Consider the following 15,627-nt stretch of genomic DNA (forward strand, 5'->3'; position numbering starts at 1 on the left):
TCTCTGTATTTTCTGGGAGCAGCTGCCACACAGAATCCCAGTTCTTACACAATAAACCCCACGCTGCACCTCCAGGAACCCAAGAAGATACCACTTTTCAAATCAAAGTCAACCTTTTTCCAGGCAAGGTGCTTGGCTTTGCAACAGCAGGAGCAGCCCAACCCTCTACTCCTTTCCCTGCTTTCTGACAGAGCACAGAAAACATTCCTTTTTCCTGCTGCTGTTTCACTTCCAGTTTGTTCACTGTCCCACCACGACTGTGACAATGGACTGTGACTTGATGTTAAGGGAAAAGTGTTTTTCCTAAGCCCTTGTGGCAGTGGAAACCCAGCAGGGAAGAGTAATCCAGTTTTTTACCTCATATATTTTCGTAAAGGTGGGTTTGGTTTTTTTTTTCATCTCTGAAATGGAAACTCTCAAGGACTACAACTGAATTTGTCCTTCCAGAATTCCCAGTATTGCCCTGATCAGCCTCATTCTCTCTCTTCTGCCCACAGCACTGTTATGGGAAGCACCTTGGGAAAGAGGCTCTCCATGTGGGAGGAAATTCAAGGTGTCTGATCCATCACTGAGGTCCAAAAAGGCTTCAGAGAGGGAAGGGGATGAGGAGAAGGGGGAGCTCGAGCTGCTCTGCTGCCTCACAGACCGTGGTGGGATCAGGAGAGTGGTTAGATCACAAGAAATTACACTCAGAGAAAACTGTTTGCTGAAATATGAACTTTAAATATCAGTTACAGGCAATGAAGTGGGCATTGAATCCATAGATTTCTTGGCAAAGCTGGCATGGAAATCCACCCTTAAGGGGCATCTTCCAAGCAGTGCTTAAGTGTCAAATGAAGGCACCAACCAAGCCCAGCAGCATTTAACTTTTGGGCACAAGGCAATGTGAAGCAGAGAAAATAAAGCTAATTTACAAGCCTAAAAATCAAAACAGGAAGTGCTGATTCTTCCTGTTGGCTCCAAACCTCCTCCACGTGGCAGAGCCGTGTACAAAAAGCTCCCAGTGCCAAGCAGTGAGCAACAAGTTCAGCCCTGTGATCCATTCTGAGGCCCCACACAGGCTCCAGACACCACTTTTCCCAGGATTACCAAGCGAGGGGAGGCTCTGAGGCAGCAGCACAGCCTGCAAGGGATGATTTCCAGGTGTTCTGGGCTGTGTGGCAGGTAACTGCAGCTATTCCAGGCTCCTCCTGCCACTCCAGAACTCAGCCCCAAGTACCTACAGGTCTCTCACCCATCTCCCACTGTCCCTGACCACATCAGAGCCCAGGTGAAGGCAGGAACAGCCTGGGAGAGTGCCCTTCTTTTCTTTATTTTCTTTCTTTTTAGTCATTCTTAGCTGCTCAGCAGCTCTTTTTTATGTTTGCTTTTAAGCCAATGACAAGCAGCAGCAGCTGCTGACCAGACATCCACAACAGCAAAGTCTTTCAGGTTTTCTAAGCAAGAGGATGAGGAAGCCAAGAGGGAGGAGAGGAGCTCCAACTATTCCCACGGTGTTATTTGAAATTCACTATCTGAATTTCCCAGCATTTGGAATTTCTGGCATAATTGACTTCTTTTCTGTGCGATCAAACCTCAGGCTGGTCAGGACACACACACACACAGAGAGCTGCCTGCTGCAAACTCTCAGGGAAAGTTTCCCTCTGACCTGGCAATCCAAGTAGATGCCAAAACATGCAAATTCCATGCTACAAACCTTAAATTCTTACATATCTCTAAATATGTTTCCAGAAACTTGCTTTTCTGAAGCTATCAAGTAATTTTTGACTGTGTTCAAATGTGTTAAAAGCCGAAATCTCTTTATTTAAATGTCTCTCCTGCAGTTTATTGACTCAATCCAGCACTTTTCTTCCCTAAATTAGGAAGTACAGTGAAAACCAAAGCACTCCCCACACCTGGTCATGTAATTTATACAGTACACTGGAAAAAAATCAACACAACCATGAATAGTTTTGTCCTATGAACTCTGCCAGTGCCAGGTCAAAACCTGAGGAAGGGATTGATGAAATCATGGCTTCAGACACCTCAGGTCCCAGTCTGGGATCTCCAGGAGTTTCTGCTCAGTGGCACCACTTTAAAAACCTATCTCAAAGAGCACCATTGAGAGTTGGAAGGAAAAAAAAACTCCTCAGTTTTCTCCTAATAAAAGGGGAATGTCTCAAAAAAGCAGGGAATTACACCAAGGACTGGGGTTTGGAATTAGATGCCATTTAAGGTCCCTTCCAACCCAAACCAGCCTGATTCTATGAAGCATGAGACAGATAATTACCATTATCATCCAAGAGAAGACACCTGAATATCCAGGAATGCCAGGGTTGCTCATCCCAGTGGGTTCTGCACAGGGACAGGAGTGTGGGGATGGTTTTGCTGGCACATGCAGGAGGTGTCTACATTACCCATAAATGCAAAAGGCACTTGGCACTTTATGGATGTCATCCCAAACATGCTGACAGAACTTCCACTAGCCCATTATGCGTTTTGTACAAGCTGTGCATTTTACAAGATAAATTGTCTCAAATGTTTTCCCTTAATGCAATTTTTTAAAATCCACTTAGCTGTATGGACAAGTACTTCAGCAAACAATAAACATCTTTGTTTAGAGCTCAGAAGGAGCTATAAACCACTTCCACCAATAAATTAAAAAGCTTTCCACAGAGGAATCTTGCTGTTAGAAGAATGCATAATACTGAACTTTCCAAAAGTGGAAAGAAGGGGCTGTGGGTCTCACCAGGAAGCCATAAAAAGCCCTTTCAGATCATACAGCATTTGCTTTTCCTAATAAGAGATCACAGATTCCTCCCATATGTTAATGACTGTGAAATGACATAGGGCTTTGGCAAGTACAGGGGAACAAATACACTAAACAGATACCAAAGGCCACCCAGAAACTCAGAATCTCTTCTGGGGGACAGATCAGCAGTCAGGGCTTAAAAACTCCCACATCAGAGGGTCGGTAAACCCCAGAATGGTTTGGGTTGGAAACGATCCTACAGTTCAACCAATTCCACCCCCTGCCACGGGCAGGGAGGCCTTCCCCACCACCAGGCTGCTCTGAGCACCACCAGCCTGGCCTGGAACACTCCAGTTATGGAGGGATATCCATCCCTGGCCCAGCTGTTCACGGTGTGGACACTGGAAATGCAGATTTTCTCCCATTCTCTTCCCCCTGGCCGGGCGTTCCCTTACCTGAATTTGGCGAGATGTGTAAACTGCTCATGTCTTTGGAGAGGCCGTTGGTTTTGGGGCTGGAGATGGGGGCACAGGCTGAGGTGGCTCGGGGGGGCCTCTTGCCAGGGACCTTCACAGTGGTTCTCAGCAGGTCGATCTCTTTGCCGTGGACGTTCTGCATGTAATCCTGCAGAGAGAGAAGGAAAAAACCCAAAGCACAGCATCAGACAGGGAGCTCTGTAAGAATGAACTGAATTAACAGAACTGGTTTCATAAGGCTTCGGCCCTACACCCTCTGCCAGCACCCACCATGTGGTTTTCCCCTTCCTTCCACGTTCTTGATAATCCCTTCCACGCTTCTCACCGTTAACCCCAAAAGTCTGGAGCTTTCTCACAGATCCTCCACCTTCCAGCTGGATTAAGAGGTGATTCACAACACAGCCACGTGTGGGAATTCACCAGCTAAAGGTCCCAAACAGAAGGAGAAGACCAGGCTGAGTGCCCCTCCTGAGCACATTCACTTGTGTCTCCTCTCTGCCAGTGTTTTATGCCCTCATCTCTTTCTGCCTCAAATTTGGCTGGAATGGGTCAGCAGGCACCAAAGTTACAAAAGGGCACCAGCAGGGAAGGTTTCAGCAATTCCAACATTGTTCCCTTGGAATATGACCCTTCCTGCACCTACACAAAACATCATCAAAGGTGAAAAAAATAATGCAAATTACATCTGATTAGAGCAAACACTGGGAGCCAGAAGTGGAAAAGGATTTTGCTAATTCTTGCTTGGAAAGCCCACAAAGGGGAAATAAACAGGAGAGCAAATGGACATGGGTGCTTTTATCAGAGGGCAAATTAATCCTGGGATAGACCAGCACAGCTATTTCCAGGAGGGATGGTGAATGTTAAAGCCAGCACACAAGACATCGGAGTTCTCACCTCCTGCTACCCAGGGCTGTGGTCACTCACATTCCAGAAGAAAATAATTGAAACTGGAACATCTATGAGAACACGAAAAGCAACAAAAGAGACACTCTCTCTTACATGGAAGAGTAAAAGCAGGGGTGAAAAGGGGCAAGAGCACTGCACAAAATGATATCTGGGCTGCCCAGAGAAGCTGTGGATGCCCCTGGATCCCTGGAAGTGCCCAAGGCCAGGCTGGACACTGGGGCTTGGAGTAACCTGGGATAGTGGAAGATGTCCCTGCCCATGGCAGGGGATGGAATGAGATGATGGTCTTTGAGGTCCCTTCCAACCCAAACCCCTGCAGGACTCTGGGATTAAGGACCCTGAGAGAAAAACAGTGATTTGAGATGGCTGGGAGAAGATCTGGGCTCCCACTTCACAAGAGATTCCCTGAATTTACCCAAAATCTGTATCCTGCTGCCACAATCCAGGGAGCTGATTGCTCCTTCATCAAGATTCTTTCACCTTTGGCAGTTTTTACAACACAAATTATTTATTCTGCTCAAAACCCATCAGAAATCTGGACCAGCAATAATTTCTTCCTAGTTAACAGAAATCAGTGATAAAACCCTCAAACTAAGCCATCACAGCAGCTTATTTTTCCCTAGCTGAGAATTAGCTAAGAAAAGGTGGGGTCTGAACCATTAGTGGGGAGAGGACACAGAGCTCTGCTGCCAAGAGAAAAGCAAAGGCAATGCACTCAGGAAAATTCCTTTACTAGGTGCTGGAGAACAAACACCTTTCATCCCTAAACCATGAACTCGGCGGAACTTTCTTCTTCGGGTGTCACTTCTTCACAAATTAAAATACAATAAGCAGAAGATAATTGAGCATTTATTGCTTGTGGGCTGTAAAGTGAGGTTTAATCAGAGAGTGACTAAACCTCAGCACGTGCTCTTTCCCAGCAGTTTTATTTAACGTGCAACCAACCTAAACTGGAGAAAGGGGTTTTGGATCCACTTCAGATGGAGGGTGGGTGTGATTTCCCAACTTGACATGTGGCAGGGTGTTATTAAGGGTCTTTTAGCTGGGTGCAAAGCAGGCTGAGGTGAGCCACAGAACCACTTGAGGAAACTGGGGAGTGTTGGCAAACACAAAACCGAACGCGTCGCCGCCGTGGGAGCGAAGCGCCCGAACCGCAACAGATGCTGGGTAGGTATTAATGTCAGCTTAAATATTTATGGGGATATATCAAATGTAAATAATAAAGGCCCTTTCATCGTGGGCAGGGTGCAGGGCGATAATCTGCGGGTCTCCCCGAGGAGGGGAGGGCAAGGAGAGCCTTCCCAGCCCCCTCAGATCCTCGCTCGCTCGGGGAATGAAAAGTTCAAACTACAAAATGACGCCGGGGCTTCAGAAGCGCAATGGAGGGTTTGATCAGATTAGAACAGATGAGGGTCTTGCTGTCATCTGGAATATGCTGTGTTAAAGAGAAGACAGCAAGCTGGATTTTGATATGCAAATGGTACAGGGATAACTCCCCAAGATGTTAGTTGTAGAAAATGCTGATCCGAGAAAAAAGGGGGGAAAAAAAACCCTTTAACAAGGCATGAGGGTAATTCAAAGCCAAGTACTTTTAAACAGCACTTAACAAGTCCCTAGAGCCCACTCAACAGTGGGCCACCCCAGACGTGCCATCTTCTGCCCCTCAACAGCTTGAAAAAGTAGTAATTGCGAATCCATTTGCATTTTCCTTCTCGACTTGCCCGCGTTCATCATTCGGCAAGGCAGGGGGAAAAAAATAATAAAAAATTTAAAATTGAAGCCAGCAGCAAAGCAGAGGGACCCCTCCCCAAACACGCGGCGCGGAGGAGGCGCGGGCGCCCCGATCCCCCACGCCCTGCGCTCGCACCTCCGCCGCCGCTTGTTTTTTACATTTCGCTCCTAATTATGTTGCATCTATTGCCATACACTTAATTAGCTGCATTAATGTGATTTCTTTTCACATAGTCAAGCAATTAAGAGCTATGATTGAGTTTCATTCAATTAGCCTCAACAAACATGCTAATTGATGTCCCAGATGCAAATGAGGTGCAGTGAGAGAAACCTGCTAGCAATTGAGAGTTGTGGCAGGGGGGACCTCGCAGCTCGCTGGCACCAACACGGCTTAACAGGGCTCCCCCTCCTCCCAGGGCAGGGGGGACACCAGCCATGTCCCAGAGAGATCCCTGCAGGGCTGAATGCAGGAACCACAGGATTGGATCCAACGGGCGCCGTTCCATTGAGCCCAATGGGCGCCGTCCCTCCAGGTTCCGGCGGCTGGCAGAACGTTCCGCTGATCCCCGGGACCCGAGGGCTACCCGAGGTCTCCATCCCAGCTCGGAGCTGCTGAGACAGCAGGCAGGCCATGTTTTAAAGAGATCCCTGCAGGGCTGAATGCAAGAATCACAGGATTGGATCCAACGGGCGCCGTCCCTCCAGGTTCCGGCGGCTGGCGGAACGTTCCGCTGATCCCCGGGATCCGAGCGCTACCCGAGGTCTCCATCCCAGCTCGGAGCTGCTGAGGCACCAGGCAGGCCGTGGCCTGCAGTCAGCACTAACTGGCAGCTCCATCTTAGTCAGAGCGGGGCGATGCTGCCTCTGCATCCATCAATCCATAATCCCCCAAAACCGCGTCGATTCTCATCCCTTCTCCTCCCCGGGTTACCGCTCTGCTACGGCGCCACCGAGCTGTTAATTTGACTACTCAAGGCCATTGACCATCGTCTACAGGACTAAATAAGCTGTTAAAATATCAGGGGAAAATCAAAAAAAGCTGCATTGACTGAAGATGACGCCAGATATTACTTGACAGCCCCACAAAATGAATTGCCTTGAGTAAGAAAGGAACGATGCGCCATGGCACAGAATAATGTAAAGTAAAATTACTTTAGTTCTGCTCTTCATACAGCAGCTCTCTGTTTACAACAGCAGAAATTAATTTAACCAATTAACTGAGCAGGAGCCTTTCAGACATGCAAATTGAGCAAATGGGTATGATCATGTTTTCTAAACAGGCCTACCCAAAAAGCGACGCCCCCGTTTTGGGGGGGGTCCCTTTGGATTTTGAATGCCAGCAGTTGTTGAACTTACAGCTGCACATCACAATGATTTCTAAGACACTCCACCAAGGGCCACGAGCTGTACCCAGCTCCAGCTTGATGCCTACATCCAACCTGGCCAGGAGCACTTCCAGGGATGGGGCAGCCACAACTTTTCTGGGCAAGGGCCTCCCCACCCTCACAGAGGGGATATTCCTTCCCAATATCCAATCTGAATTCACGCTCCTTCAGCTTAAAGCCATTCCCCCTTGTATTTGTGCTCTAGAGCCATCCTTAAGTTAAGACATAGCTCAGATTATCAAAAATATGGATATGAAAAACCTACAGAGTTTGAGGATTTTCAAATAATACAAGAGTGGTGGAGAGGGAGAAAGCCCTTCACTGGGATTGTGGTTTTACACTGGGCAAAGGGGTTTCCAAGCTCACACTGAAATCACTCACCTCGGGATAAGCCATGTGTCACAACACTAAAATGTAAAATAGTATCTGCTCCTTCGTAGAGGTCTCCATGTGTTTCTTCCATCTGTCCCACTGCCACCCTTTTCCAATGCACCACAAATGAAACGAGAGCAATGACTTTCCAAGGCTATAATGGAACACAGGTACGAATATCACACTTTTTTGGTCCTTTTCAGCTATTCCAATCTTTCAAAAGCCTGTTTTTCCACCACTAGGAAAAGGCCCAGGCTAAAAATCCTCCCCAGATCTGTGCCTGGCTTCCACTGAGAGACGATGAGCTTCTAGCCTATCCCTGGTAGTGTCCAAGGGCCAGGTTGGATGGGGCTGTGAACAACCTGGGATAGTGGAAGACATGGCAGGGAGGTGGAACAAGATGAGCTTCAAGGTCCCTTCCAAGCCAAACTGTTCTGTGATTCTATAAAAAACACCTTAATTTTGTGGCAGTTTCCCCCACTGTTCAATCAGATGTAACACTCCTAAGGCTCCACTTACTGAGGTTGAAATAGTGTTTCCTGATCTGAGGCGTAATAAAAATTATTATGGAAAAGGAAGTTTATGGTTGCACCTCTGGATGACATTTTAAAGACTGTGTGCAGCGTATTTTTTGAAAGACAATTCCAATTTTGTGAGCTGACCTATTGGAGGCACAAAACCTATTGTTCACCCTCAGCAACAACCAAATCCTCTTCCCCCCAAACCAAGAGCAGCCCGGGAAATTGGATGGAGCCCTGACTTTTGTGCCTCTCCGTGGCAGTCAGACATTTTTATTGCAAAACGCCGTCTGGAAAAGATGCAAAACAAAATTGCTAAACTGCAAAAAGAAGAAAAAGAGGGAAGGGGGTGGGGGGAGAAGGAGAAAAAAAACAAAAGGCCCCCTTCCCTTTGCTTATTGAGTTCAAAGGCATAACATGCAGCACCCTGCAGCAAATGGGAAGCTACACTAATTTTAAAGCCATAAAACGCTATAAAGTGCCCTGCGGGGCAGGACTACACTGGAGCTAGTTGCACCTAAATAAGCCATGGTTCATTTACTTCGCAGCTTAGCCTAATGTAATCATCAGCAGATTCCTAGCCTAGAGTTGTAACAGGCACGGAGCCGCTGCCGCCGAGGCGACACTCCCAGCCATGGAGGGGCCGCCGCCACACCGCCGTTGATTAGAAAATTTTTCAGTTTTGACAAGCCCTTAATGAACATAAATCGCCCCTTGATTGGTTTCCGTGTGGGGCCACGGGCACACCTCAGAAGGAGCAGCAGCAAAAAAAAAACCCCACGAGTCTCCCCAAGTCCTGGCCCTCGTTGCTTTTCCCAGGAAGGGGCTGAGCCGTGGATGGAGCGTTGGGGTATGAGCCACGGTGGAATATATTCATCAAATGGTCCTGGGGAATTAGCTGTCCCCCCCCCCTCGCATATAAACACAGCCATAATATCATTCAGCTCCATAATGCACGGTTAATCTTAAGGAGAGTCATGAAATGTTATTTTCTGAGGAGAACAGAGGAATGGGGACGCGTTCTGGAAAACACTGATCGCCCCAAAGCGCTCGGTGTTGACAAAAGGAAGGTCATCATGAATCTGTTTGCTTCACGTTGGCAGTCGAGAACATTAAATTTCAGTGATAAAAAGCACTGGCTCTATCTATAGTGTGGTGTTAATCAGATCCCTCGGTTTTGCAGGAGCAGGGGAGGAAGTCAGGGCAAGACTTGGAACACAGCAGCAACAAAATGTTGCTGGTCCTTCTGTAAATGGATCCCTTATTTGCATAAAATTTTAAGAAAACTCTTCCCCTTGCACTTCACTTCTCATTCAGCCTTTGCAATGACAGCTGCTGTAAAAGACAAACCAGAGTTTTACCATCCTGAGTAATTTATGAAGCATTGATACCCAGAGTAGTTAGCTCGGCTGGACAGGAAGCTCTATTTTTATAAACCCCCTGATTAATTATTAGCTTGGCTTTTGCCTTTCAGATTGCAACTCATTCTGATCCTGGGAATTTCCCTTGGCTTTCTGAATAAGGAACAGGCAGATTCCACACTGAAATGTGTGTTTGCTCTGCCAAAGCACAGCTGTGTTTGCCACACTGCTGAGTGTCAACTCCCTCGAGGGCACAGAGGCCTGGACAGATCCTTGTGGGTCACTTCCCACTCAGGATATTCCTTTGCTTCTGTGATCTTCAGTTTTGTATCTTCCTCCCAAATTTATCTTCACTCCATTACATCTTTCAGATTAAGACAATAAAGAAGTTTCCCAAGAAGCTCAAAAGTGACTGAGTGATCAGTACGGCTACAGCGCTTTATAAAAATCAGGAATTACTGCAATCATATTTAACTGTTCCTATCATTCATTTTCTTTTATCCTAACCAATGTTTTAGGCATGCTAGTGGATGCAATAGCAACTACAATAAAGCTTCAGATTTATCTTCATCAATACTCAAGCTGCAGCATGTGTTTTGATCACTGCTCTCTCAGGAGGGAGAGCCACATGCCACGTGAAAAGCACCACAGAATCCCAGAATGGTTTGGGTTGGAACAGACCTTAAAGCCCACCCTGTTCCACCCCCTGCCATGGACAGGGACCTTCCACTATCCTAGGTTGCTCCAAAGCCCCTCCAGCCTGGCCTTGAGCACTTCCAGGGTCCTTTTGTCACTCCAAGTCTCTCTTTACCAAAAGCTGATTTGAGGATTAGTTGTTGATAGGCAACACCAGTTAAAAGGCCCTTCAGAGCCCTCCAATATCCAGCTTTACATTCCTTCAGAGCAAAATCAAGGGGAAAAAAATGGACATACACGATGGTATTTTAGAAATGTATGAGCAGGAATATTTTTATTAAAGCAACACAAACAACACACTTCAGAGCTGTTGAACTGCCTGAGGCAACAACCTGGAAATAAGGCTGAGCTGCAACAATGGCTGTGGGGGATGTCCCTAATGGGAAGGGGAGCACAGTTCCTTGGCTGGAGCAGCACCAGGGGCTGACTGGCACACTGCTCTCAAGGATGAGGGGAGATGGTGGGATCCTGCATCTGCAAGCAGGCTTTCTGTTTCCAAATAGTTCAGGAAAATCACAAGAGCTGGTAGCAAAAATTTCAACTGCAGCTCTGAGAGAAATGCTGGGACCTGAGAAAAATGCATGGAGCTACAACACTTCCAGACACCAACACAGAGGACATTCTCTAAATCCTCCTGCTTCTCACCATCTGCTTTTTCTGGAGGAAATGGCCAAGCAGAGAAAGCTCACACAACACCTCAAGCCTTAAGGAATTTTACAGTGTTTGTAGGGTCTTCCCAGGGAATGTGTTCACATAATGTATTGCTGAAGCTCTTCTGCCAAGTTTAGCCTAGTGTTGGACCTGACTCCTTATCAGGCTGAAATATTGCCTTAAAAAAACAAACCCAAAACAACAATATATTTGAGGATAGAACAACACTACTAATGCTCACATGGGTTGCTCAGTCAGCCACCACTGTATTTAAGGGAGAATTTGGAACGGTGGCTACTGTCAGATGAACTGAACAAACAGGTGAATCCACACCTCCCTCACAGAGACAAGGCCAGCTATCCCCCCACCAGTGATGTTTACAATCCCCAGGCCATCACACTGGAGCACTGAGGATGAAGGCTAAAGGCTGCAGCCAGCCAACACCAACCTTGCTGGGCACATGGGGTTTGTGTACCCGCTGTGCTCTAATGGGCATCACACCTTCCTTCTCACCTATTTGAGAAGCTCTTCTTCCCCTATAAGGTGCCCCAGCACTGTGCTTTTATTTGAAATCAAATCTAAACCAAACTAAACATAAAAGGGGAAAGCTGCCCTTACCAAAAAATAGCTGTTTTCAACCTTTTTCCCTTCTTTTCACATCCGAGGCGCAGCGATGGCGAAGATCCGAGAGCAGGGAGCGGACATGCACTAAAGCTAAAGCTGTGTCACGTGCTGACCCGTGGCACGCTGGCAGCCCTGTGGCAGGCAGCCAGTGGTGAGCCATCATCAGCTATTCATCAGGAGAAGGCTCAGATAAAGCAGCGCTGCCCAGCAGGCATCCTGGTGAATGCATTCCGGGAGCATCCCGCCATTAAAAAGCCGGGAGATGCCTCGGCAAATTCCCCCGGGGCCCTTTGGGGAGGCTGACACGGAATTTGCCGGCCAGAATTTTAGTGATCCACTCCACAGCTCTGCTCCAGAAGCCCAAGATGAATAGGGAGCTCTGGTGAACTTTGAAGCCTGAGGGTCAAAGTTCTCCCTCATTATCCCCAACCATTTTCCATCGGCGGAGCTCCTCAGCGTCCCAAGGGACGGGAAGGTTTGAGGCTCTTGAAAAAACCTGACACGACCCAGTCAGGAAACAGTAGGGTGCTTATGTACACATATTTTTCTTCCCCCGTTTTCCTCTCCCCCCACTTTCTTGAAAAGAAGCGAGAGGGATTTCGCTATTGTGTCGAACATCAGCCTGGTGGCACCGGGAGTCACTGGCGCGGCTGGCACAATGCCGCGCTCGTTTCTGCACGCTGCCCTGCCCAACAGGCCTGATCCTCCCAGGGACACCTCCTCTGCAAAAAGGGCCTCATTTGATTTTCCCCTCCCCACCCCAAAACCTTTCATTGTGCAGGCAATGCTTTCAAGGAGGATGTCGGGGCTGGATTCTGCAGTACCTGTTTTCTGTGTTTAAAACACCGCTGCGTGCCTGAGCCAAAGCCACCGAATGCATCTGGCAGAGACAACTGAGCCACCTGTGGCCAAACCTCGAGCAATATTTAACATAGTGCTCACTATCAGCCACTAAACATTGCAATTGGCCCTTCAAACACCAGGTGTTAGGCTCTGGCTCAAACCACAGGCTGGACTGACCAAATGATCCTCTGCATTTCCTTTTTCTGCCACCACTAGAGGCCAGCCCACCTTTCACTGCAATTAAAAATTCACTCCAGAATTAGAAGGGAAACATTTAGATGAACTAAAATGATCTGCACATTTGAAACAACCCAAATCTGATTAGAGCTAGGCCTTGCACAAGTTTAGGAAACTGACTTTAGACAGCTAACAGAAGCTCTTTTCTTCGCTGCTGCTTAATGGGAACCTTGGTAGGAATAAAGCCCTGATTTTTCAAAACAATGTAAGAAATTATCTAGACAGCAGTGCAAGCACAGCATTAAAAATTCATCGCTTTCTTGTGAAAAAAAGGAACAAAAAATTACTGACAAACAAAACCCAGCAAAACCAAACCAGAAACACAGTATCACAGCTCTGTGTGGGGGAAGACCTGCTCACCTGGCAATCCCCAAGAAGAAATTGTGACACTCCTGCCAACAAAGTTTAGTACAAAGTGCACTGGGAGCCTGACTGAAAATATCTGTGGCTGCCTCACAAACCCCTCTGGTCCAGGTGAGGAGGAGAAGGACACCGAGCCTAGCACTTTCTTCTTGGGGTGGGGGGGCACGGTGGAGGACAGAGGGAAACAATTACAGGCTGGTAATTACTTCTTCTTTAAGTGGATTCCCTCTAATCTCCGATGGATTTACCTCTAATCTCAAAGTAATTACGTGTAACCTCAGTGGATTCTCACTCCGGGGGCCACGCCGCGGCTCTGGGGAGCCTGCAGAGGAGAAGTTTCTCCATTGTCTGCCAGAGCAATGAAAAACTCACACGTGCACAGCCCTGCCAGGAACAATAGAGGCTTTTCCAGCAGCCAGGAAGGGGCCAGGGCACACACAACAGCCTCCTCCTCCTCGCTCGATGACCAGCACAAGCTAAGGCACACTCAGGTGGCAGCCACGCAGAATCTGTGCTTCCCTTCTGGGAGCAGTGCCAGCACACAGATTTGGGTGTTTCAGGGCCACCTCACGGCAGAATTAGTCACATTTAGAGGCACTAAAATTGGGCAGAAAGACATGAACTCCATCACACAAAGGAGCAGTGAAAACCCTGCTCCAGAGCAGCGGGGCTGAGGGACAAGGTTTCTGATGGGAAGCAGCAATGCCTTCAAGCTACTTGTCATCTAATTTACCACATAATGTGTAAGAGACACGGACATCACATCAGGAACCAGAGCAAAGCATCATGATGGCAGGACCTGAGACCATCAAATCCTGTGTCGAGGCAGGGAAAAAGGGCTAAAATTCCACAGACAGGGAACAGCAAGTGGGGGCAAGCACAGACGTGGATGTGGCAACTGGGGATGTGGTTTAGTGCTGGGCTATAGCTGGGCTGGATGGTCTTAGAGTGCTTAATGATTCTAGGGTCCATGCTCCTCTCAGACACCACCCCTCTAAAGCAGAAGTTTCCTGCCAGTTCCAGCTGCAGGTTTGTAAACCCCAGAACTTATAGAAAATGCATCAAAACTTTGATTTTCACTCCTTAATGCAAAAGTGCCTGGGAGCTCAAGATGCCACCAATAGGTTTAGAAACAACTGGCCCTAAAAACATGACAAGTGGCAACCCTCTGATTTGCATGTGTGGGATGATGATAAAATACAAGAGCAGATATTATATAAAACCACACATATGTGTATATATTTATATATAAATATATATTTGTATTTATTTATATATGTAGGTAGATATTTCTCTATATCTCACATCTGTATCTCTGTCTCTCTCTCTATTTATATATATGTATACTATATATTTTACCTTGGTGAGGGTCACACCATGATTTCTGGGGTGGGCTAGTCCTCTGTGCTCCTTCCACCCCCAAATCTATACTAGGAGTTGTTGCCACACACTCTGAGGGACAGACAGCATCCTTGGGACAGGGATAAATGCCTCAACACATGGAACATATTTTAATGGCTAAGCCACGTGCAAAAAGCTGCTCAGAATGACTCCTGAATAAACCACAAGCCCTGCACACTGACAAAGACCTCTCCTCACTCTTCACTACCCCTGGGAAACTTTTCCTTGTGAAACACTTGTTTTTTAAGTCCATAAGAGAAAGAGCAGGAAATAAAGGCTTTAAACAGTTCCAGCAACCCCTTAGGATGCAAGGAAGCCCCAGTCCCAGCGGAGTCAGAGGAGCTGGAGTGCACTCAGACTTCAGGTGATGATTCCTTGGGAGGGAGGGGAATGAGGAGAGAGGAGGGAGGTCCCCCAGCACAGAGGTGCCAGCAGAGGCCTGGCTGACCCTGCAGTCAGGGCTGGGGCTCCCAGGGCAGGCAGTACTCACGTGCAGGCTGGGGTGGTAGGTCAGCACGCCATTGTCACACAGGGTCACGTACTTCTTCTTCCACTCCTTGTTCAGGGACTTGCCACTCCGCTTCAGCAGCATCCCCTGGTGGGGCAGAGAGAGGGAAAAGGTGAAATGACCACACAAACAATACACAACTGCCCGAGACATGGACAGAGAAAAGAGAAATTGCCTTTCCAGGTGAGCGTTTTCAGGCAGCTGCAAGTGACACTCTTCCCCCTCCTCTCCCCTCCACTGGCTTTGTCCAGTGGGTAGAAAAACCCTCTTTTTCCTTGAATTCCATGCCTCAGGAAAGCGCATTTTAGCGTGACCCACATGGATTCCCAGCAATGAACATACCACGCTCTGCATTTCCTTACCCTCTAAAACAAATGATGAGCCCAGGTTGAAGGAGGGTCCTGCTGTGTGGCCACTCCCTCTAGCATCTCCTGGGGATTCCTTGCCCACAGAAGAGCACACATCTGTGTTCTCATTCCCTTTGCACAAAGGTGACACCACCATGGAAACCCTCATTCCAGCAAAAGAAACCCCAATCCCAAGGAAGAGCAGCAAAAAAATCCAGAGCAAATACAAAGTGTTTCCAGTAAATCCTGGATAATTTAATGATGGAGGTGTGACTGGAGAAGAAAGGAGGTGAGCAACAATATTCAATCAAGGATGAATGACAACAATCAGAGAATCCCAGAATGGTTCAGGCTGGAAGGGACATTAAAATCCACTTCCAACCCCCAGCATGGGCAAGGACACCTTCCACTGGACCAGGTGGCTCCAAGCCCTGTCCAGCCTGTTCTGGAACACTTCCAGGGAGGGGGCAGCCACAA

The 15,627-nt window shown here is 47.6% G+C and overlaps 1 protein-coding gene across 7 annotated transcripts in view; it reads right to left on the bottom strand.

Annotated features, from left to right (window-relative positions):
* AGAP1 (ArfGAP with GTPase domain, ankyrin repeat and PH domain 1) overlaps positions 1–15,627 on the bottom strand; it is a 315,136-nt gene that overhangs the window by 108,955 nt on the left and 190,554 nt on the right. For all 7 annotated transcript variants that reach the window (XM_084209327.1, XM_084209325.1, XM_084209324.1 and 4 more), the window contains 2 exons: positions 14,786–14,890; positions 3,187–3,355 (listed from right to left, as the gene is read on the bottom strand). In XM_084209327.1, coding sequence (XP_084065453.1) covers positions 3,187–3,355; positions 14,786–14,890 — 274 coding nt within the window. The remainder of the gene's footprint in view (positions 1–3,186; positions 3,356–14,785; positions 14,891–15,627) is intronic.

This window comes from Fringilla coelebs, assembly GCF_963513975.1.
Source record: "Fringilla coelebs genome assembly, chromosome: 7".
Classification (NCBI taxonomy): Eukaryota; Metazoa; Chordata; class Aves; order Passeriformes; family Fringillidae; genus Fringilla; species Fringilla coelebs.